Source organism: Mizuhopecten yessoensis, unplaced genomic scaffold (assembly GCF_002113885.1).
Source record: "Mizuhopecten yessoensis strain PY_sf001 unplaced genomic scaffold, ASM211388v2 scaffold11011, whole genome shotgun sequence".
In the NCBI taxonomy this organism is placed as follows: domain Eukaryota; kingdom Metazoa; phylum Mollusca; class Bivalvia; order Pectinida; family Pectinidae; genus Mizuhopecten; species Mizuhopecten yessoensis.
Genome location: NW_018408834.1, coordinates 822,374 through 838,619, shown reverse-complemented (window position 1 = coordinate 838,619; position 16,246 = coordinate 822,374). Strand labels below are relative to the sequence as shown.

The 16,246-nt window shown below is 35.3% G+C and overlaps 1 protein-coding gene across 1 annotated transcript; it reads left to right on the top strand.

The window, feature by feature from the left end:
- The first annotated feature begins 2,040 nt into the window (after nt 1–2,040).
- LOC110464591 (trichohyalin-like) lies at nt 2,041–10,997 on the top strand. The gene is made up of 6 exons (XM_021519876.1): nt 2,041–2,236; nt 5,889–6,070; nt 6,870–7,115; nt 7,702–7,829; nt 8,386–8,455; nt 9,376–10,997. The coding sequence occupies exons 1-6, from the start codon at nt 2,125–2,127 to the stop codon at nt 9,538–9,540; spliced, it is 903 nt and encodes a 300-aa protein (XP_021375551.1). The 5' UTR covers nt 2,041–2,124; the 3' UTR covers nt 9,541–10,997.
- Nucleotides 10,998–16,246: the final 5,249 nt, after the last annotated feature.

Genomic DNA, 16,246 nt, shown 5'->3' with positions numbered 1-16,246 from the left:
AGGCGGGGCAAAAAGGGGTCAATTTTGCAATATTGCTTTAAGCGACTTCTTCTCTCGAACTTAGAGTAGGATATCAACCATATTTGACTGGAAGCATCCCTAGGTGGTGGGGATTCAAAATTATACAAATGGTGGGGCTGAGGGCGGGGTCAAAAAGGGGTCAATTTGGCTATATTGCTTTAAGCGTCTTCTTCTCTGGAACTAAGAAGTGGATATCAACCATATTTGACTGGAAGCATCCCTAGGTGGTGGGTATTCAAAATTATACAAATGGTGGGGCTGAGGGCGGGGCCAAAAAGGGGTCAATTTGGCTAGATTGCTATAAACAACTTCTACTGTAGAACTATGCCATGGATATTGATCATATTTGGTCGGAAGCATTCATGGGAGGCAGGGATTCAAAATTGTACAAATGGTGGGGCTGACCCCCCGGGCTAAGGGGTTGGGCCAACAAAAGTGTATTACTTGGAAATGATTGGGATCCCCACCATATAACCATGGTATACAATTGCTGAGTATAAAGAGAAGAATGCACATTTGCTTCCAGGATGGCTATAGGGTCTGGCCCCCCCCTTGGAGACATAGTCCCTGGGCCATAACTTTAAAACTGTTGAGATCCCCATCCCAAAACTATATATACAAAAGCTGGGCATAAAAAGACGAATGCAGTCATGATATTATAATTGACCTCAGGGTCTGCCCCACCCTTGCAGACTTAACCCCTGGGTCATAACTTTGAAATGGTTGAGATCCCCACCCCAAAACTTTATATACAAATACTTGGCAAAAAGAGCCAAATGCAGTCACGAAATTAGAATTGATCCTGGGGTCTGGCCACAACCCTAGGGATCTTGTTTCTGAGTCAAAGCTTGGAAACAGTTGAGATCCCCACCCCATAACCATAAATAAAATTGCTGGGCATGAATAATCTAATACAGATATGCTACAAGGATTGGCCTTGGGGTCTGGCATATTCCCTTGATCTCATTAGGAGAATATTTTGCCATGATTGCTTTGGTATCCAGGTGAGCGATACAGGCCCTGTGGGCCTCTTGTTTAAAATCCTTCTTCTTCTGTAGGAATGAAAGGATTTGTTCCGTATTTGGTCTGAAGCATTCTTGGGTGAAGGGGAACCAACTTTGTATAAACTGTGGGTCGGGCCCCCAGGGGCCTGAGGGGCGGGGCCCAATAGGGGAAACATAGCAAATTATTCTTTAAAATCCTTCTTCTTCTGTAGGAATGAAAGGATTTGGTGTGGAGCATCTTAGGGTAAAGGGGAACCAAGTTTGTATAAACAGTGGGTGTGGCCCCCCTGGGACCTGAGGGTCGGGGCCCAATAGGGGAAATAGAGGTAAAACCTTAAAAATCCTTCTTCTACCATAGGGATAAAGGGATTTTATCCTAGTTTAGTCTGGAGCATCTCTGGGCCAAGGGAACTCAATTTTATATAATTGGTGGGTATGACCCCCCTAGGGGCATAGGGGTGGGGCTCTGTTTGAAGTTTGTTCTCGCTATATCTCAAGTACTGGATGGATCTTTCTGAAATTTCATATGTACTTACAGCACCTACCATGGAGTGCTATATATTTACTTCAAACCAATTATTTTAAACATATTCAGGTGAGCAATACAGGCCCTCTGGGCCTCTTGTTGCAATTTCTTGAATTAGCATCCACCTTACCTCCCTAAAAAGGGAATTAATCCTTACTGACCTATCCTAGCTATTTTTTCAGTCATGTTACCTGAAACACATGGGCTTTTTTGCCTAATGAACTTAAGTTAAGTTTGGTCTTCAGATTTCCACACCTCTTCAAAAAATGTTAAAATTATTATAGGAAGTAGATCTACATCCTTTTCTTTTTGTGGCAGAATTTTTTCTCTCCTTCAAAGCAATATAACTACAAAATTTGAAGAAATTCTACTGAGAAATGGCGACAATCCTATTACCTTAATGAACAGCCGCTTCTTTGGTTAGTGTTCTTTCCGCATTGTATGTCTTTTTCGTTCCGCAATTTTGTTTTACCGATCAGAGCTAAGCAACCGTAAACTTCCGGTTACAATCTGAGAAGAAGGGATTGACATACGGATGAGCTGTTTAATGATACCCGTCGAGGCAGGATCATAATGTCGCGACCTTCTACATCGAAAAAGCCGGTCAATCCTCATGAAACGATTGAACGCATGCTTAACAAAACTACCCTATCTACACAGAGAGTCGCACACCGGCAAATAGTTGGTGAGTGCCCCTTGAAACCCCACTTGATAAGAGCTAAGATACAGATGGCTTTCGGTCTCAGCTGTAACCATAAGGGGGTCGTTTAATTTAATTTACTTCTTAACAGTTGAATTGTATTGACACGTAAAGCGATTGGAACATGTAAACTATCGGGATTTCACAACAATGAAATGGTGTAAATCTTATCTATAGTTTTAAAATGTAGTTGATATGGCCCTTTAAAGTCCCCGCGTGTTATCGGCCCCAGGATCAATCGTATCAAAGGAAAGTAAATACTGGGTTAGCATTTGCTTCAATTTACTAACAAATGCTTATTTTAACGTAAGCTTGTTCAACTGCATGAGGAATTACCGACTGAAAGGAAATTAATGTGCGTAGATCTACTGATCTGACAGAACACATGCCTTTAATATTTTCCTATAATAACAAAGAACAATAAGTTTGTTTCATAAATAGTGTTTTGATGTTTTATCCATATTTTGATATTTTAAAACAAAAACAACGATTAAATAATTAAAAATCAACAGAAAGATATCCTTAATGTCATTGAACTCAATTAAATTGTTCAATTGTTATAACATGCATATATATATTAGGTTGTAATATCTGCTTGATTCTGACATATGATATGCACAGTACCATATATTTATTAATATACATATTTTTGTAACAAAGCTTTGAAGACTTTTATGATCTTGTTACACATTTTAATTTGATTTGAAACTTGATCTAAAAGTTAGTTGGAAATTATTCAAGTTTTATCATATCATATTTCATATTTGAAATATTAATTTACCACATTAACATTTTGAGGCTTTTTTTCAAATAGTGTTTGATTACCTCAGTCAAGAGGCTACTGACAAATATCAGGTTGAAGTATTCTTATGGAGTGTAAGCAATAAATTGTGCCAAACCATATTTTCATACTTATAGGGGCCCAAAAGGGGAAATTGGAGTTGGTTAAAAAAAATATTACAGTATTGAAATTTGTTGGATCAAAATAGTTGTGGTGCTGTTGACTTTTCATAGACTGGGAAATTTATATGGAGTGTAGGCAATGCATTTTAAACAATATTTTTACATTTGAGGGTTCAAAGTAATGGATAAAGTTTTATAAATAGGAGTTCTTTTTTCAAGCAGTTTCAGATCACAATAAGAAAGTCACTGTTCTTTTCAGAATACACCTTACTTTTTCTTCCTAAATGTCATAGCCTTCAGCAATTTGAGGACATTATAGATTTGCACCCTTTCATAAGTCAGTGATCCACATTGTACATGGCATATATTATATAATGTCACCTTCTGTCAGCATTATTTGTATGTATCTCCAGGGATGGCCAAGTATGATGTACTGAAGAAAACAGGTTTCCTGTTCCACTCAAATAGAGTTATGGCCCTTAGTTAACCAATCGTCACTTTGTCCAGGGTATATCTGGGTTATTTTTTACCTCGTCACTGTTAGGGTGGTTGGGTGGTGCGTCTCTCAAAGGCGGCCAGAGTTTGATTCCTCAATTGGACAAGAACATTTTCTGGTTTCCTCCCACATTAAGACCCCTGGCACACTATCTTGTTTCATAATTGTTGTAAAATAAATAAGATTTACATTAAATGTATACTCTGCCACATAAAATTGGGAAATTTTGTGTTCAACTCCCGAGTATCATGTACTGAAAATAAGGTCTCCTGTTCCACTTACATAGAGTTATGGCCCTTAGTTCACCATCCAACACTTTGTCCACAGTATAAATTGTATATTCTCTTTGTCACATACAATTTGCAAATTTTGCATATGAGTACCCCCAGGGTTGGATGAGTATCAGGTAGTTTTGTACTGAAATGAGGTCAGACCCTCTATATACAGAGTTATGGCCCTTTGTTCACTTTCTGTCACTTCATCTGGGACATATCTCATGCATGTACTACTATCTCGACTGCCTGTGTACCTTGGAGTACCATTTGGGATGGTGGAGTGTTACTAAGGAGGGTCTCCTGCCCACTACATATATGCATGTAGCATTTTGACCATTCTCATACATATATATATATTGATTCCAAAGTTTGTCCAGAAGTTGGGAATTTTAAACGCTCGAAATTTTTTGTCTTCTTTCTAAAGATATGTACTAAATATTTCAATCTTTGCAGAGCAAATACAATTTTTTGGCTTAAAATGTTATTAATGATGTAGGGAGGGCATATATCCCATTGGCCAGATCTGACCAAAAGTGTATGATAAGTAATTTGTTGCTTTAAACTATAAAATAGTAGATTTCATGTACCTCTAATAAAATAAAGATAATCAATAATTTGTTCATCTTAGAATAAAATAATTCTTCATAATTTTTATTTAAGTAAAATAATTACATGGCTTGTATACGGGAAAAAAAACAATAATTTCCTGCCTTTATCAATAATAATATGGAGATAAATAACTAAATGATCAGTGATTTCATGCTTGTTCACAACTTTTTCCTTACTGTGCCCCGGGTTATTGTTTTTCAAACATCCATAGTTTTTCTGATAATGATTTAAAGTGATTTAGGGTATACGTCTGACTCGTGACGCTTTGATAAACACAGCTGGTGACTGTGAATGTTATCAGTACCTGAAGTCATGGAGAGGTATAGAAAAGCACCACAACACAAGGAACATTCAAGTCTTGTCAGGTTCAACACTAGCAAACTAACAAACACCATCTACCGCACTCTGTATCATTTTACTGACTTGGTAAGCCGGTGAAGATATAGATAGCAAGAGAAAATCAATTAAGGAAGTTTGGTAGAAGTTAACCAGGCTTAGAGCCACAGGTATACAGTGTATTACTGGAGAGGTTGTAAGTATGTTACTGGAGAGGTTGTTAGTATGGGTTACATACACAGTCACAGGTGTAAAACCATTCTGTATGGTTTGACTTTGTATGGTCCTGACAATGAGAACAAAGGGTACAGGAGATCAATGTCCCGACAGCATTCTGTACGGACAGTCAGGGCTATTGTCGAAGTTCAGACGTCCCCTCAGTGCTAATGTTCTGAGGGGGAAGAAAGGTAAGACTGACATAACAATGGTCCATTAGCATGTTTTCAATTTGTCATAAGACAAATCAGAAATATTGACTCAATTAAAATGGTTTTGATTCTGTCTTTTTCCTATTTTTTTTAAAGTTTAAATGAAGAAGAAATGATTGTATAAAATTTACATTGATTGTAGAGTTGGGACTGATATAACTCGTATAAACCTTCCTACTAAGTTGGATAGAGAACTCTAAGCTACCTTACATGTCCATCAAGTAGCCATACTTTCCACCCACTGTAAAATTTCAGTTCAACAACTAGGTTACATATACATACTACATAACACTATTTACTTGTGGACTGCATATAACATGAAAAAGATAAGTTTGTGTATGTTATAGGTACATTGTATTATCTAGTAAGTTGTGATAATAGTAACATTAACATTTTAAGTAAATGGGGCTGGCTAAATCCTTAAACATTAAGAGATATTTTTCTTCTTTTTACTTTAAATGTATTTATTGACAGGAACAAACAACAATTGTTAATTCTGTTAATTTTGAATTCATGTTTCATGAAGTTTACCGAATTTCTACTTGTCTAGAATCAACACTCAACCTTAACAAAAACCTGTTCTATTTTAGAACTTGGTGACTACCTTCTAAACAATCGGGCAGACGATTCTAAGGAGGAGAGGGAGCGGGAATTACAGCAGGCCGTTGATGCTGCTGAGGCAAGGGCCACACGGGAGCTCCGTGCTGCCGTAAAAAGGTTGCGCAGTGCTAAGGATGAGGAGAAACGCAAGGCGCTGCAGCTGCAGCAGGATGTAAGATGGGGTTTTTACACTTAATTGTCTTGATAAAGCAAAATTGATTTCTATGTCGGAATTTATTTCAGTAATGTCATAGTTAAGAAAAAATTTAAGTGAAGAACTACATCTAACTTATTGTTTTATAATGAAACTAAAGGTGTAAATTTAATATTTGGTAAATATTGTTCTAACAATATCTTGTTAATTATAAAAAGGAACTTGTATCAGAGGTTTTGTAAGTGTTCTTATGTTAAGGTTTCAATGGGACCAACATTTGTACCATGTTGATATTTAGCGGGTGATGTCACCATTGTAAATTTCCATGTGTTATACACTGTTTTAGATGAAAAAACAATATATATATGGTTGTATTTATCAGTCAATAAACCCGTGCCTAATAATCAGCCCACACATATCTAAAGCAGTTCTGTAGAAATTCAAACAAATGCTATTTCATTGTCCTGTAACGAGGGCCTTTTTCTCCACCAAACTTTGAGTCAGAGACTACATAGGATATGTTGGCTCCCTGGACTATCCCAGGATAGCTTCACTTACCTAGCTCATACAACGTATAAATGTATAATTGTTGCACTCTGTAACTGTCATCCTGCAAATTTGCAAATGACCCTAAACTATATAATTGAAGTTGTACATTTTAGTAAGTGAAGTTAACTATATCAAATTTTATGTTTACATCCCTTTGAAGCATGGCATTTCAAAAGGACCCCGCTTTCTTTAACTGTAAAAAGACTATGTTTAATTTGAAAAGGACTCCACTTATGACACAGACAGCACAAACTTTTTTATATTGCAGTATTATGAAAGACTTGCGAAGAGGATTGAAGAACAGAGAGATGCAGCTGAGGAGGAAAGACAGCGAGAGTTGACCAAACAGCTGGATGGGGAGAAAGAAGAAGCCCTAAGACAACAGTGGGAGGAATGCGAGCGACTAAAGGAGATAGCCATACAAGAGGCTTGTCAGGCGCTCACCAGGAAGCTCCGACTGGACTTCACACTGGAGAAGGAACGTGCCATAGCTACTGCCCTAAGGGAACAGAAGGTAAATAACCTAGAACCAAAGTACACATCATAGATAGATTAGCATGTTACCCATGATTATGTAACTTCATCTTTCATGCAGGAGTTAGGGTTTCAATTAACAGTATGATTATAATGTAGAAAATAATGAAAGTGTTGGGGAACCAACACAATTATAGGCAAAGGAGTCCAACGTCCTGTATGTGATGGTTGGTGATGTCTGGATTGAGGAACCCGAGGTGGATTACATGTTTCGGATGGCTAGGCCAATCGTCATCAGGTTTCTAATCACGGTTGGCCTACCCATTGGAAACATGTTTACTAATAAAACCTACAGTTACGGAATCCTTGGTGTTGATGCTCCATCTCTAACCTACTTGTATGATCATAAGAACTTGTAATTTTTTCATGTTTCCCATACATGTGACTAGGTGATTCATCCAAATGCACAGTAAAGATAGATGTATTTCAGCATCTGTGCATACTGTTTGTATTCAGAAATATAATGTAGGGGTGAAAATCCTCAAATGAGGCATCCATCTTCTCCCACATTAATACTCTTAAGGATAAAAACATTAAGTCAATGTTATTTGTTTCTATATTTGCAGGAAAGATTCCTAAAGAGAGAACAGGAAACAATAGCAAGAACAATAAGAGACTGCGAGGAGTTGGCACGGAAGGAAGCACTTAGAGTGTCAAAAATACACCAGGATGAAGTCAATCGTTTGAACCACAAGTAAGGAATCTAGATCAGGGACCACCAGAGGAATATTTAAGCACCTCAGACACAGCAATGAGCCCTCAGTTGTACCTTTTAGTCACATAGAGACATGATACGTCAACAGTTTCCTTTTATGTGTTCTTTGTCCCATTGTCATGACTACTCTAATCGGTGTCGCTCTGGCTATGCAAGATATTAAATTCAACATTTGTGGATAAAAGGAAACATTGACTTTTAAAATACCATATAAATTAGTAATGGGCGCAGGCCATATAGTGGTGGGCACAGGGCCAAATACTATATGGCCTGGGGAATACCCTGCTAGATTTTTAGTTATGATTTTTTTTGGTGTGATTATAAGGATGGGAGGGCTGTTTTTCTATTTCTGTATTTACTTCCAAGGCAAAATGATCAACTCATAGTAAATTAAAATACATCAGCATTTTTAAAAAGAAATAAGGTTTTATGGTGGATCCAGTTACTTAATGTACACCTGGATATTAGAAGAAGTGTGTTTTCTTGCCAAACATACAAAAAATCAGTACGTGAATATTTTTTTTATATTTTACAGGTATGATGGTCTGGAGAAGAAGTACCTGAAGGAATTGGACCATAAAAACAGACTGGAGAAGGATTTCAGGGTAAGATTCTCATCTCGTAACATACATACCGCAATTTGAATATGAATATGAATCAGTCCGACTACATATGTCTACTCAAGTGACCTAGTGCTATACAGTTGTATATATAGTTTCCCTCTGACACGTGTAGACTTTTTTCTCAATTTTGACTTCATAAGACTGCTGAATGAATTTCTTTCAAACTTGGTAAGAATCATCATTATTAGATGGTAAAAGCAGGCTGCCTTTCCCAACCCTAGGGGCCCAAAAGAAAAAATTACCAATATTTCAAAAATATTTTTCTTCAGACTCCTTGAATCAATTACTCGTCATGAAATGAAAGGTCAAAAGGTGCTCTATTATAGATTTTCATTACCACTTGCTCATCCATTGAGTATATTTTACTGTAGATTACATGTACAAACAAAGGGAAATAACAACTTTGGAAATATCATGTACATTTTAAGTAGAAACACATTCAAACTTTGGTTTGAGTTTTATCATGGAATGGTAGTGTTTACTGGTCCGAACATAATGACCCTGACACCCCTTTCCTGTCTGTTTTGATGGTTGAAGGTAGAGAAAAGATGCTAAACCTTTAAAAAAAAAGGTCTTCATGATAAATATTTCAAAGTTATCCATCTGGGTCTCATAATTTAACCTTGAATCTATACAGAAGGAATAATTGTATTCTAACTGAGTATCTCTTTCAAGAACAGGTGAAGCCAGAACAAGGTATTGAATTTGCCGGAAATGCCCATGATTTTTGTGTTGCTAAAAAAAGGAAAGTGAAGTTTGCCAGGCTACATACAATATTGCAAATATATGCACTGGTGTGCATGTGTTTGTGTGAGTTTTACAACTCCTACTGTAGCTAGCTATACCAGGTGGTTTCATCTCCAAAGTTATCTTTAACAATCAAAACTTCCTTGCTTCTTCAGGCACTTCAAGATGACTACCGTCGATTCATGAACTACACAGACGGAAAATTCCATTCGGACTACCTGATAAAGCTGCGGTACACAGGTATGCAACTAGCTCACAAACGGATCAGTGAGGTCTCATACCAAAGCATTGAAGATCTATTTGAACCAAGACAGCACTGATGGACCTTGGTGAATGAACTATATTATCACTCCTTTGTGATCAGGACACTATACTCAATTTAAGGAGATTGAGAATACCAAGTGAGGATACCCAGAAGCCTTTGGAAGGAGAATATGGAGATCGTTGGGAATGCCAACTGTGATATTGTGTGCAGTCAGTACACACAGATCTGATAGGAGCTTAGCCACATAGATATTCCTTACCTATTACTGTTAAATGTATGATATTACCACATTATATTACCTGGGATAAACCTGTCAGCCTTAGCAATAAGCATCAATGAACCCTGCATCTATCAGGAATCCAAATCCAAATATTTTCACATATAAATATTATACTTTATATTTCAAATTTCAGGGGTTTTGTTATTTTCAGTTTCATACAAACAATTCAAGTTTTATAGTAATATTTTGATAACTAATAAATATTCATAGAATAGAACTGAAGGCTAATTACCAAACTTAGGGAGGGGATAAAATCTGGGACTTATTACCTAATTCAATAAAAAATGGTTTTTTTTTAGCCCTACTCAAATTTAAGATTTTCATTAAAAAGTAGGTGGGCTAAATTATCATACAGATTATATCCTCACAGTTAACCACAGGTTTACTGATAGTCATAGAACTACTGAAAATTGAACAGTTTATATATGTCTGTAGTCTGTTGTGACGAAGACTAAATACAGGAGTTTAAATATATATATTGATTTAAACCTGTGTAATGAAGAGAAGTTCATGCATTGTTAAGTTGTAAAAGTGCTGAATTAGTTATTCTCAAAATCTACTCTAAATTTTGATAGCCTTCAATAAAATGGGTTTATTTCCAAGATAGACATATATTGATGACTTAGTAAAAGTTTTGGTATTTTAAATATCTTGTGAGGGTGATTCCAGAAAGGATTTGTGACCCCCTCTGTCCACCTCTGTATAATTTGTGTCTATACCAAGGCCTGTAAATGGTATTCTTACTCTATTTTAACCTCTGCATAAACTCCTGTTTAAAGAGATGTGATTTCACTTTCTCATATACAGTACATTGTTGTATACAAGCGTCAGTATATAGGCGGCCTGATGATAAAGACACACGGTTCATCTTTCTAAATGTCTATGTATACAGGTTTTACTGTATATCTGTCGGCTACAGCTAGGGCTCGGTACACATGGCTCAGTATACAGATTAAGTGTACACATATACATGTTTATATTTTTACATCAACAAGAAACATTAAACCAGCTTTAGTAGTTTTAGTAAAGTGCCTGATATTATGTATTTATTGCACTGCTCTGCACAATGTGTACTTAGTGCTATGTTCACAGTTTTGTATACAATAGTATTGAGATTTCCTAGTTAAATTTGTAAAGCAAACTAGTCACTGCATGTATTGTATTAGAAGCATTCAGCTTGTAAATCCTAAGCAGCTGATTTATTCGCCCCTAGTGCACACTCTCAATATACCCCCCCCCCCCCCCCTCAATATAAAGCCATACCTGCACATTACACAGGAGTGGGCACTATACACGAATATTTACGGTATAAAGCAGCAGGAGCTTTGTTACTGAAGAAGGCACATTTTTATTAAGGGTAGTGGCGACTAACCAAAGATATCTGTCCATATTTTATTTTTCACATAAAGGTATTATAAAAATAAAGGCACCTCGCGTAGTCATCAAATCACCATGTAAGGCCCCTGAGTCAATATAGACATTTTAAGGTCTGTCCAAACTTTTGCCATCACCAGGATTCACACCCATGCCTGTCATCACATCTAGATTATATCAATGGCAATTACTTTAGACCTCACTCTTTGTTGTGCACTGCTCAACATTGAAATTAGCCATATTCTGATATTATACTGACAGAGGCATCATCGGAAATAGGGTGAATTATCCATTCACATCTATAGGTATTAAATATGATGGCTTTCTGGGGCCTTCAAAGAAAGCTTGATGTTTCCATAATTTTGTTTCTAAGTCAAAGTAAATAATAATAATTTGTTACATTAACATTACATTCTGGATACAGTTGTTAATAGAGGGTCACTTTAACCAAAATTACCTCATCATCTTAATTGAAGTATTTTGACTGAAGTAGTTTTCTATTCATAACATTTACAATCTCTGTATAATTATTGAAAAGAATCAATATAAGATTTTTTTAACTTAACATTTTATTGTTATGTAGTCTTTATATTTTACTATATATGGCATACACATTTTGTGAATTATCAGAGAAATTTATTTCCAACACATTAAAATCTAACAAACCTCTTTGCAACTGTGCAGCACTCTGCCATTTGTAACTGCACAGTGTCATGCTATTTTACCTTAACTCATTCACCCCTGAAATTTCATAATGAACTATATACCAACTTTTGAATAGGAAGAGTTCAAATGTGCCTTCAGGGGTGAATGAGTTATATATACCTAGTGTAATAGAGTTTACTGTTAAATCTGTAAAAGCATTTACATGGTACATATTATGAAACATATGTATATTATAATAATTTATTTCTTCTTAAAAATACCTTGATGTAAGCAATGTATCTAGAAAATTGAAATTGTTGCATTTGTCTTTGTTCTATATCCACACATGGAATCAGTATGTTAGCCAATCATGGCTTTAAATTGTATCCCTGTCTTACCCACAGGTACATGTACTAGCCTCGTCTGTCAATACACCTATAAGAGTATATTATAGGTGTATTAACAGACGAGGCTAGTACCTGTGGTCTTACCAATATATATAATTACTTGTATGCACCAGTTATAGAATGTTTATTGTACAGTCTATGGAATTTTCTTAATTGTTTTCGATTTATCCTTTAAATAATAATTTATTGTGCTATAGGTACTGTTTTTTTTCTTCAAGTGGATCATTGTAGTTAAATTATTGACTGCATTGATCAATAATCCCAAGCAAATCTGCTACATTGTAATGGTAAGTATTCGTCCGTAGTTGACTGTCAAAGGGAAATAATCTAAGTATTTTTGTTAAATGCTAAGATAATACAATTATTGAACATGTGCAAATCTTTCTTTTAAAGTTTGAAGAGCCCTATAACCATGTACACAACTGTTTATGTATCTCAACCAAATCTGCTTTCTAAATCATATAGTACTTGGTCCTTTGATCGTGAAATCAACTGTTGTATAAAGAAAGAGTGTAACTCCCCTATGGGCTGAGGGGCAATGCTTAAAAGGGGAAATGGGAGAATAGAGTGCTAACCCTTTAAAAAATATTCTCCTATTGACCAGTCGATTCTGTTTCAATTAAATTTGCTATGAAGTATCCTTTGGACCAGAGAATGAAATGTTATGTAAAGCAAGGGTGTTGATACTTAGAGCAAAGACCCAGACCCTATAACAGGAAATATTTGTCATTTTATCATTAACCAAAAATATTTGGATGTATAATTATGCTTAAACAAACTAGGTGAGCGATACAGGACATCTGGGTCTTTTGTAATTGGTTCATTGTAGGTGCTGGTTTCTTTAATTATGTTTATTATATGCACATATCCCAATATTAATTTTTACAGTTAATGTATACAGTTTTGGGATCGCACAACGTTACACCTTGTGGGGTACCTGGTATGTGCAAGACATGTTCATGGTGTGTGAACCATGTGTGACGATAAAAATCAACAACAATCAACTCCATGCAATTAACTCCATACGTTTTACTAGTACTGTATCTGAAAGTACAACCGTATTGATATTTTTACAGTATTTGCAAAAATGTGTAACATGTACTGAAGATTTAGAAGAAGTGCCAAATATACCATCGGATAATTCATACATGTACAATGTACCTTATTTAACTGGAGCCTTTAGATTTATTTTCATTCTATAACATCACTCTACTGGTCTTACCATATCTCACATATGTGCTTGTATATCACAACTGGGTAGTTGATTGTTAAATCGCACAGTTGTGCACACTAAATGTAGACAATGTGTGGACAGTGTGTGCATGATGTATGCATGAAGTGCACACGGTAATTTTGGTGCAATGTGTGATCACACAACTGTATCTATATATTCTAGCAACTACATACATACTGTTTTCACCTCTTCTAAAGTTTGTCGGTGGATCTTCTGACAAACCTGTGAAAAGGTTAAAGTACTTAAGCTACTTGATATATACAATGCATACATGTACAAACCTGCATAGACATGTATACATGTAGTCGGATCATTTCACAAGGAAGATATTTCTTTCTCAAATTTCTAAACCTCTTAAAATCATATCCTGTAAGACTTCCAAGAGAAATAAACCTGTCATACTGGCAAGTTCTTGTTGAAGAGACTATTGGGATATCTTACCTTCATATATGAGATGATACCTGTAGTGAATCACGTAAGAATGATAGCTATTTTTTAATGGAAATCATTTCATTATATGTACATCTAAATAAATGTTGCCAAAGTCTTGCTATATTCAATTAAAACTAATGTAAAGTGGCCATATAGAGTATGATACAGAAGTATTCATCATGTTTAATTTTAATCCAGGTGGGGTTTTAAAGAAAAGGGAAACTGTTTGCACCAACACATTTTTCAAAGATTGGAAAATGTTTATTTGTTTGAATTTATAATATAGCTAAATAATTTTTAAGTAACTTTAAAAAACAAAATAGTTTTTTTTAAAGTAATATAGAAACAAAGGATTATATTTCACTTTTTAAAATTTGCAACATTGATCCATTCAAGTTATCATATTTTGAAAGGTTTGTAGGCAGAGAGGGAATCATGGACGTGTTTTAAAGTTATTGAGTCAGAGGACTTGAAAGGATTTGTAGACAGAGAGGGAATAAGATTTCTGGGTGATGGGTTATCATGATGGTGCATCCTATTTGAATTGCTGATGTTGACAAAAATAACTAATTTGTTTTTCGTATGAGTATGCAAATTGTTAATTTACATCTCAATATTTGCTTGTTTTATTTCATAATTTAGACTTTTCGTTAGTGTAACAGTGATGGTTGGTTGCTTCAACATGATAGTTGGTTCTCATGTTTCAGTACTGCAGGTATTTGGTTCTCATGTTTAGATACTGCGGGGAGTTGGTTCTCATGTTTAGATACTGCGGGGAGTTGGTTCTCATGTTTCAGTACTGGTGGTAGTTAGTTCTCATGGGTAAGTACTGGTGGTACAATGTATTTGGTTTTCACGTTTTAAGTTCTGGGAGTAGTTGGTTAATGTGTTTAAGTAATGGGGTATTGGGTTTTCATGTTTTAAGTACTTGTGTTATTTGGTTCTCATGTTTAAGTACTGGGGGTATTTGGTTCTCATGTTTAAGTACTGGGGTATTTGGTTCTCATGTTTAAGTACTGGGGGTATTTGGTTCTCATGTTTAAGTACTGGGGTATTTGGTTCTCATGTGTAAGTACTGGGGTATTTGGTTCTCACGTTTAAGTACTGGTGGTATTTGGTTCTCATGTTTAAGTACTGGGGTAGTTGGTTCTCATGTTTAAGTACTGGGGTATTTGGTTCTCATGTGTAAGTACTGGGGTATTTGGTTCTCATGTTTAAGTACTGGTGGTATTTGGTTCTCATGTTTAAGTACTGGGGGTATTTGGTTCTCATGTTTAATTACTGGGGGTATTTGGTTCTCATGTTTAAGTACTGGGGGTATTTGGTTCTCATGTGTAAGTACTGGTGGTTTTTGGTTCTCATGTTTAAGTACTGGGGGTATTTGGTTCTCATGTTTAAGTGTTGCTGGTTTTCATGTTTCAGTGTTGTGAGTTCTTGTGTGCTTCAGTGTTGACGAAGTGTTTGGTTGGTTTGATCTGTTAAATCAAGTTGGTGGTTTTTTTTGTTCAATTTTAAACTTATAATCTGCACTGAAAATCGGTAAAATATTTAACTGGTATATTAATTAATAATTCTGCAAATTAGGAGTTTCGATTTTTAATCGGTTGGCACAATTATTTATGAGTCTTAAATATAAGTGGTTTTAATTGTAACTTGCTTGCATCATAATTCATGTTACATGACAAAATCAAAAGAAAATTCTAAAAGGACTTGGTAATATCTGTTTCCAAAAAAGAAGATCTTCACAAAACTTGTTTGAAGATTTTTACGAAATGTTTTAATGTTTTCCTGTTTACCTAAGTAATTTGTTTTGAATACAATTTTCTTTTTATTATTTCACTTCAATTCCTAACTGTTGGTAATTATTACTGTGTAGTATAGTGGCTATAATTATTGAATTGGCGGCGAGATAGAAATTGAAATGTGCATTTCATGTTTATAGTGTAATCGATATTTCAATTGTAAAGCATTCTATAAACCTGATATTTATTTATGTTATGTTAGTTTTCTAGTCAAGTACTGTACAAAACAGTCTTAATGAATTGTATGATGCCGTAATTTGAACAAACCGATTGTTATATCCCATAGAAATACTGGTTTAGTAGAAAATGTAATCTGAAGAAATATCGGTTTAACAGCCAGAAGTGACAACTGTTATACTACTGTTATACTTAAGTTATCAACATTGATATATTGTTGAATGAAGTAAAATTTTCCATCAATTTATTTAATATTTTTAACCGATAAAAGCGATGTTATTTTAATTTTGAAATCACATCTTGAGCTGATGTTGAAATGTTGAATGAATTACATGGTACAATTGTAAACGTTATATCAACACATTTATGAAATATTCATGGGTTAACATTGTCCATTCCTTATCGGTTGG

What these genes read in the sequence shown, in the direction of transcription:
- LOC110464591 (XM_021519876.1), top strand. Translation starts at nt 2,125, where the DNA reads ATGTCGCGACCTTCTACATCGAAAAAGCCGGTCAATCCTCATGAAACG. An exon ending in CGCTGCAGCTGCAGCAGGAT is followed by an intron (nt 6,071 to 6,869) that starts GTAAGATGGGGT and finishes TTTATATTGCAG; the next exon opens with TATTATGAAAGACTTGCGAA. An exon ending in GACTGGAGAAGGATTTCAGG is followed by an intron (nt 8,456 to 9,375) that starts GTAAGATTCTCA and finishes TTGCTTCTTCAG; the next exon opens with GCACTTCAAGATGACTACCG.